The sequence below is a fragment of the Eretmochelys imbricata genome, chromosome 24, assembly GCF_965152235.1.
Source record: "Eretmochelys imbricata isolate rEreImb1 chromosome 24, rEreImb1.hap1, whole genome shotgun sequence".
NCBI lineage: Eukaryota > Metazoa > Chordata > Testudines > Cheloniidae > Eretmochelys > Eretmochelys imbricata.
Window position 1 is genome coordinate 12,737,123 of NC_135595.1, and position 8,269 is coordinate 12,745,391.

The following is an 8,269-nucleotide window of genomic DNA, read 5'->3' on the forward strand; positions in this document are numbered from 1 at the left end:
AAATTGAATTAATAATGTCCACACAGGGCTTGGCATCAGTTTAATTAACTGGTTTGGAAAGCAATCTCATAAGCAGAATGAAAGGGTGTTGGCTGGAGAAGGATCCATCATGCTGAAAGGGGACACTGCCCAAAGAGAGGAGCAAGGGGAGAATGGGGAGGCATTGACACCTGGGTGGGCAGCAGCCAGAGTTCACTTCTCTCCCTGGTGAGTATTACTGGCCAGCCTCTCACTTTGGCCTCTGCTTCTGCTACGCACTAAGGCCCCGTGCAGTTGGGTTGTGCTCATCAGCTGGTCACACTGGAGAAGCGAGGAGGATTTCAGGGAACAAGCTCAGGAGTTCACAGGGTGGCTGAGGATTGCTGAACAGTCACAACTGCGATGCCTCTCATTCAACTGGACAGATGCTGACTTTCTGCTCCAGGACACAGCTATTGCCCTCTCTCCTCAAGCAAGTCTTTGGCCATTTGTAATACTTTGCAAATCCCTGCAAAGAGGACTCCGAGGGCCCAGAAGTGATGCTCTGCAGCAAACAGTTCACAGAGTGATGGACTTGCCACAAGCAACTTTGCCTTCATGTTTTACAATCACAGCACAAGACACGGCAGTAACAGAATAATGCAGCCACCGAGAATGTCACCATGCCACAGCGAATGCCATTCTGCTGCCGCCACAGAGGTCAGCGCCGCGCTGCTGCAGAAGCAAGATGCCTGGGATCCCACTGAGCTTCCGGAGTTCAGGCCACTGAACTCAGAATAGTCTCCCTTGTGTATTCAGTCACCCTCCTGTCATAAAAAGCAGTTGCTCAGCGCACACGAGCCGACCTGATCTCAGACAAGGAGTGAGCTGGCGTGGCTGGTTTTATACACGGGTCCCAGTGCCCCTCACCCTGGGAGGCCATGTTGCTGACAGAGCTACATTTTGTGCCTCAGCCTCCCCATCCCTTGTTACTCTATTATTACTATTTGTGTTACCATAGTACACAGGAACCCAGGTGCAAGGCACTGTACGAACACAGAACAGAAAGGTCTCTATGTCTGGTTCCTCTCCCTCGTTACCTGTGGTCTCAAACTCCACTGCATGCCCTTCAGGACAAGCAGTGCCTGTATCTCCTTACATGTTTGTGCAGCACCAAGCATCCATGGGGCCCCAATCCTAACCAGGGCTTCTTGGAACTCCTAAAATATTAATAAATCATTGATAGAAGCAGGAGCTGGAGCGAGTGCCTAGAGCTCTTTGAAACATGGGATGGGGAGAAGCAGCAGCCATCTCTCCTGCTCCCCCTCCCAGCAGGAGAGACAGGACAGAGGGGAGCAGAGAGATGGTTCTGCATTCCAAACCCAGGGATGGTCATGTTGGAACAGAGCCCATCCAGGTGAGGGTGGGTCATGTCCACCTTTAGCCTCTTGCCAGTTTGGGTCTTCCTGGGGAGCAACTGAGATGTGCAGAGGATCACCAGAAAGCAAGCCCTACATCCCAGTGTCATTGTGTGACTCCCTCTCCACCTCACTAGGACTCTTGGTTTGTGGACTCCTAACTCAGGGCACAGAAATTAGCAATGGACCAACTGGTTCTAGTTTTGCTAACCAAAATGAGTCAGAGAAGGAACCAATTATCTCAAGAGAACCCTGCTGAGATTTGCTCAGATGGATCAGTTCTTCCATCAAGAGCATTGCCACGGTAGTGAGAACTGGTTCCTTTCTCAAGCCCTTGTGCCAGAGGAGCTCTCTCCACTCCTGTGTATATGTAGAAGGAGGGGGGCCAGACACAGTAATCCTTGCAATGGGTGCAATTCTTTAAGCAGGAGGTGTGAGTGAGATCCACTAAGCTAAGACTGCCCTGGACAGAGAGGTGGGTTCTGTGGGGAAGGGAGAAGCAGCACTGCTTTGGAGAAGGAGGCCGTCTGAAGGAGGAGACGAGACTGTAGCTGGTGACCAGGAATTGCTCAGAGATGCAGAAAGAGCCCTGGCCAGCAGTGGAGCTAAGGGCTGTTTGCCTTCATCTCGGTGGAGAGTGATAAAATGAGGGCAGACACACATTCCACGTGGGCCAGCGTGAGAGGAGTAACTTTCCCACTCAGGCTGCACAGACATGGGCACCAGGGCTGAGGGACAGGGAGGGAGTTGCCTTTCCCATGCATTCTGTATCTAGACAGCAGCCAGGCATTCTCTCTCCTCAAACCTTCTGACTGGAAGGAGACTGGAAAGGCACAAGGGCCAGGCAGGGACTCATTAGTCATTGCTGGCAATTGCAGCTCCCCAGCTTGTCTCGTTTCTTCCTCCAGCTCGTTGCAGACGTGCCCTCCACGTTCCCCAGCACAGCCTCTGAGTCAGTAACGCAGGTTATTCCCAAACCTGAGGATTGTCGGAGTGGAAGCAAAGTTTCAGCCCTGCCTTTGCAGCGCCAGCACTTCCCCTTACTGTCTGAGTACATGGCTGGGAGACTCTGTGTACCCTGATCTCTGTTATTGTTTTCAATCCAGTGTGTCTCATTGATCCTAATGCCTTTTGCCAGATAGCTGAGTTGTCGGTTTCAGCAATCCTGGTTCGCTGCTTGCTCTGCCTGACATTTAATAGACAGCTTCCCTGTTCTGTTGCACTTGTTATTCTCCGAGTCTAATAATGCAAAAAAGCAACCACAGCTGCATTGCCTCTTGGCTAGGCTTCCTGCAACAGAAAGGCCCATTCCCCCTCAGTGAGCCAATCTGAAGCTATCTGAGTGGTTTTAATTTTGTTTCAAGAAATTCACAAAGATTGCACATCTTTCCTTTCCTTTCCTTTCCTCCTCCTTTCTCATGCCTATGGTGGAATCAGTTCACCAGAGTTGCCACAACTTCCCCAGCCAACTTCTCCAGTGTGACATGGGCACACGCTGGCAGTGAAACAAGGTTTGTAGCATATGCTAAACCTTAATGATAGCCCTGAAGTCAGGAGTTGCTTTAGCACAAGTATGTGATGTGCCTCTATCCAAGCCTAAGCAGTATTTGCAAAGGGCACAATGTACATCCTAACGCGACTGCAATGGTTTCTCCAGCTCAAGGACAAGGAGCTCGCAGTCTGGCAAGGATGGGCTAAGAAATGACTATAGGGCTGAGGGACTACACTAAGCACCCCCACCCCTGTGAGAACTGCCCCACAGCCTCACTATGGTACAAATGTGTCCTACTGAAGAAAAATAACTATTGCAAGGATCTCGCGGTCATTTCCGTAGGACAGTTACAGTGCATCAGGTCCACTCAGTACCTGCCTGCCAAAAGCACACAGACCATGGACTGAGGCAGCAGATGGTGGCAAACCCATCTGATCAGAGTATTACTGAGCATGCCGCTACAGATTTGCTTAGGTGGGGCTCAAGGGCTTATATTAACATTAATGAACGCAACCTCCCAGTGAGACAGGTCATTATTATCATCTTCGTTTCAGAGGTGGAGAAATTAAAAGGCAGAGAGGCTGCTGACTAGACCAAGGTCACTCAATACACCTGTGGCACAGCCAATAGAGTCCAGAGCTCCTGACTCCCAGGGCTGCACTCTAATCATTAGACACTGCTCCCTCCCAGAAGCACGAATACCCATTTCAGCATCCTGTGAGGGGATGGCCTCATTCCCTGGGTGTTCACTGGAAACACATGGCACTCACCTAGGACAGGGAAATCTCCTCCCAGCACAGTGCTTCTGCTCAGCATGAAGCGCTCCTAGGGGAAGCCTGGGAATTCACATGAGGGTCAGGTACTTGGTGAATCTACCTGTCTCTAAAACAATGGACTTTAGGGCACACAGCTAGGAGAGTGTAGGAGGAAGAGCATGGGGGAGAACATTTTCTACTGTGCTGAGAAAGGAAGGATGGCCCAGTGGTTGGAGAACTAGCCTGGGACTTGGGAGATCTCATTTCAAGTCCCTGCTTGGTCACAGACTGCCCGTGACACCTTGGCCCCTTTTACTGTCAGTCCGCCATCTGGGATAACAGCACCCAGAACTACTAAAGATTGTAAGGTGCTACAATAACAGGTGATATACAGGTATCTTCGGTAGATGAGGTCCCCAGCAGACCAGAGTCCAAAGCTTTGAAGCTTTAGTGTTCGGGGGTTCCCCATGTAGCTAATGTACACTATTTTCAGATAAATAAAAGGTTTTGCTCCTGAACTCACTCACTTTCTCTTTTTTACTGGTGGGGTTCTTGTAGGCACAGAATCATCCTCTCCCCCACCTCGCACGCTCCCAGCCCAAAGACACCAAAATCTGCACAGCACATCAGCTGTGCAAGTGCACACACACAAAGCTACTATGGTGAAGTACCAAGACTTTTCCCAGAGTCCAACAGATCTGCTCCCTGGGCAACAGAACCCTTTGTGAAACCCCACCTCCTGTCTCTCGTTACAATGTTTGAGGTGCTGTGGGATACAATGCAGCCACTTCCCAAGGGGAGGAGACAGGTGGGGAATTTTATACTTGCAGCACCTTAACTCTCCCCTCTGAGGAGGTACCACGTTCCTCAGTCACACCGCCAGAAGGGCTCTATTGGCGAGAGCTGTGCCAGGGACATATTCAGAGGTTGAGGGGTGCATGGGAGGGGGGTTTTAGGACAATCGGTGGCAAAGGACATTTTCCTGTGCCCACATGTCATTGACTGGTGAACAGCACAACATTACAGAATGTCTTCCTGAGGGGCAGTATTTCTCAGCCAATGCTTTCCTGCATTCATAGTGGGAGTAGACAGTGCTCCAGGTTGGCGCTCACAGATTTTTTGGTTTTATGTTTTTCAGCCAGCATCACCCTTGCTGATATCTCAGCAAAGGGCCAGAGAACAAAGGAAACACTGACACGTCTTCCTGGGGGAAGATTGCCATATCTTTTTCCATGCTGTACTCTGCCTGGGGGCTACACAGAGAACTTCAACCCACCACTCTCAACCAATACCACATGCATTTTTGTGAGCACTTGGGATTCACTCAAAAGTGTCTCCATGCACACTGACACCCAGTCAATTCACTGAACATAATCAGGCTTAAAAAACAATGAGGGTGATTAGCCATTGGGACACTTTACCAAGGGTTGAGGGTTTTATTGTTTTGTTTTTAAAGACCTGCTCTAGGAATTATTTTGGGAATGTTCTGTGGCCTGTGCTATACAGGAGGTCAGACTAGATGATCACAATGGTCTCTCCTGGCCTTGGAATCGATGGTATTCAGTGGCATTTAGCATGGCCTTTTTAACAGTCAAGAATGACACGGTGCCAGCCATACCCAGGTGACTCCTCTTTGAGACTTCATGACTGCCCCATGCTCATAATCACTAAGACCATCACCACCTAGAATGCATGGAGACTGCCTGCCTTTGGGGCTTTTGAATGGGTGTGGTCACATGACACCCTGCATCCAGTAACAGTCTTATCCTCTAGTGTGGGGTGGGGAAGAGGATAGAAACTCTCCTGCTGTGAAGGGCTAGCAGAGCTTCTCCTGTAGCTCAATGGGCAGAGCAGCTCCTACTTTGGGATCCAAGCACCTCCAGTTCATGCCCTAACCAGGACATTTCCTGGTTCCAGTTTCTCATCCTCCCCACATGCTGCAATACTTCATCCATTGTACCAGCCTTTGGTTCCAGGCTATTTTACTCCAGTAAGCATGCACCATGAAACCAGGCAATGAGGAAGTGTAAGGAGAGCAGTCCCACGCCCCTCCATCATTAGCACCTGCAATGCACACTGAGGAAAAGCTCATTCAAGACCTAACTGGATAAAATACATGGCCACAGTTGCAGAGATGGTCTGAGAAGCCTGCCTGTACTGAACATGGCATTTCTAGATGCGTGGGGTGAGGGGGATGGATGAATGGTCCTCTAATTAGCATGTGAGTACACACAATGCTCTTCTACCTCACACCTCTAATTCTCCTCATGCTCTAATTCCACCACAAGTTGCTGGGCTAGATGCAGGAATTACTGGGAGAAATCTCCAGCCTCTGTTACGTAGGAGGTTAGAGTAGCTAGTAAGAGTCCTTTCTGGTTTTCAAATCTGTGAAACCCTTGTCTTAGCACTGCTGGTCCCTCACCGCCCACCTCAGAATTACTTCCTGCTTCTGATGAGTCTCAGTACGTGTACAGCAACACATAGGTGCATATATAATACTTTAAATATAAAGAGAGGGTGCAACTGACATGACATCAGTGCATGGTCATTTCAGATCCCAAGCCTGGCTACTGAGGTTCAGCCAGCATTTCATTTTGCAGCAAAATAGTTATGAAAAGCAATGCATTGCTTGCCTTTACAAATCCTTATCAAAATTATGTTTGCTTTGTGGTACTTCATTAAAGGTTGTTTTGGCATGCATCGCTCTGCCTATTGTGGTTATACGTAATGGGTAAACACCCTTTGTCTCAAGGGTTATGGGGCTACAGAGCCACTCCATGCTTTCTGCATAATAAACAATCTGTATACAGAGTGCCAGCGGGATTTGAAAGATACTTGAACAACAGGACACATACAAATATGAACAGGTTTCTCTGGGAGGAACTGGTGGAATTGGTCTGTCTTCTCCAAACCCTGCTGCAGCCTTCTGCTATCTTCCAAGCACTTTAAACCCATCTAATTGCAGCACTGTATGTTCTAGCTTAATGGGAGAGGCAGATGGACTAACAGAGACACAAACGGAAAGCTGGCTAGGAAGATAAATAGGCAGAGAAGAGAAGACAGGCAGCAAGCCTGATAATGTTAAATAAACCTCTCCAAAGTGCTCCTGGAACCAAAAGCCAATCTCAGCCTCAACTCTAGCACTGAAGCCCTGCCTCAAAATGCAGCATGCCACAGCCCTGGCAGGACTGTGGTCACCTTTGGCACCTGGCTATCTTTAGCTGCAAGAGCACAGGCCTGCTGAGATGGTGACACGGCCAATTTGGGGTGCAGTGACTGAGGCCCCCAGCTCCCTATTCTGCACCCAACCCCCCTACCCCAGCATGGTCACCCAGTGGGAGCCATAGAGACACACATCATGGGGAGACTCTGATCCTTGTGGCAGGAGGGGCAGGGGTGCCAGCCTCTCTCGAACATTCCAGGGATGAGGGGGTGTGGAGCCAGCCATCCCTGTTCGCTGAAAAGGTGGCAAATGGACAGCCTGGAGGGGAGGGGGTGACCTTGATACCAGCTGCCCCAGGCTGGAGGGCCCCAGGGGAGACCCGGGGTGGCCCCTCCAGCTCCCCAGCCCAGAGCCGCGCGGCCAGCTCCGCTAGCTCCATCCCCCACCCCCCAGGCAGGGGCCCTGCCCCGCCTTTTCTCACCGCGCCCAGCTGCGCCGCAGGCCGCAGAGCCGCTGGCTGGACGCACCGAGACGCCGCTACACGGCTGTGCCCGGGAGACCCTCCCCAGGGGCGATGGCCCGGCCAGTCCAGCCCCCCCTTTTCGTGACAGCGACTGCAGCCAGCGCCGAGCAGGGCTAGGAGCCGAGCCAGTCTCCAGGACGAGGACGGGACTCCGGAGCCGAACCCGGCACCGAGCCCGAAGAGGGGTGGGCAGGCGGCGGGCTGCGGCTAGGACACCTGCCGCCCTGGGAGCCTGGGTGACCGACATAGCGGCACCGCCCGCCAGCGGCAAGCAGCGCCCAGCGACCCCCTCCCGCCGTGCCCTGGCTCCCAGCCCCCGCGCTGAGCGCCGCAGAGCGGGGGACCCTCGCCTGCACCTGGCTGCACCCTAGGGGCGCGGCGCCCCCAGCCCCAGCGGGCTGGAGGCTGAGCTCGGCCGAACCGAGGTAGCGCTGGGGGGCGGGCGGGCGAGACGCGCCACCCCAGCTGCCAGGCGCCCGGCAGGAGAAGGCGGCCCCCGGCCCCTCTCCCAGCGGCTCGGGCTGCGGCGCTGTCCGCGGTCCGCTCCCTGGGCTGCAGATGCTGCGGCCGGCCTCCGCGAAACAGCGTTTGCGGACAAAGAGCGGCTGGACCCCCCGCCCCGACCCCAGGCGGGCACCCCGCGGCGCCCCACTCACCGTCCTGCGAGAGGGTCCCGCTGCCCGCCGCCAGGCAGCCGAGGAGCAGCAGCAGGGTCAGCGCCGGCGGCAGCATGGTGGCTCTAGGGCTGCGGGGATCCTCCACGGCTCAGCCCCGCGGGAAGCGAGCGTCCGGCCCACGGCCACGCGCGACAGCGACAATACCTGCTATTGACTGAAGCCAGGGCGGCTGCTGCAGCAGGGGATTAAATAGAGCACGCGGAACGGACCATTAGGGCTGCGAGCGTAGGGGGACGGGAGAATCTTTCCGAACGTTTTCCCCCTCCACCCTCTTGAAACACGC

General features: G+C 53.0%; 1 protein-coding gene across 1 annotated transcript in view; it reads right to left on the bottom strand.

Annotated features, from left to right (window-relative positions):
* CADM3 (cell adhesion molecule 3) overlaps window positions 1-8,041 on the bottom strand; it is a 132,435-nt gene extending 124,394 nt beyond the window's left edge. The window contains exon 1 of the mRNA XM_077841224.1: window positions 7,966-8,041. Within this exon, the coding sequence (XP_077697350.1) occupies window positions 7,966-8,041 (76 nt within the window). The remainder of the gene's footprint in view (window positions 1-7,965) is intronic.
* Window positions 8,042-8,269: the final 228 nt, after the last annotated feature.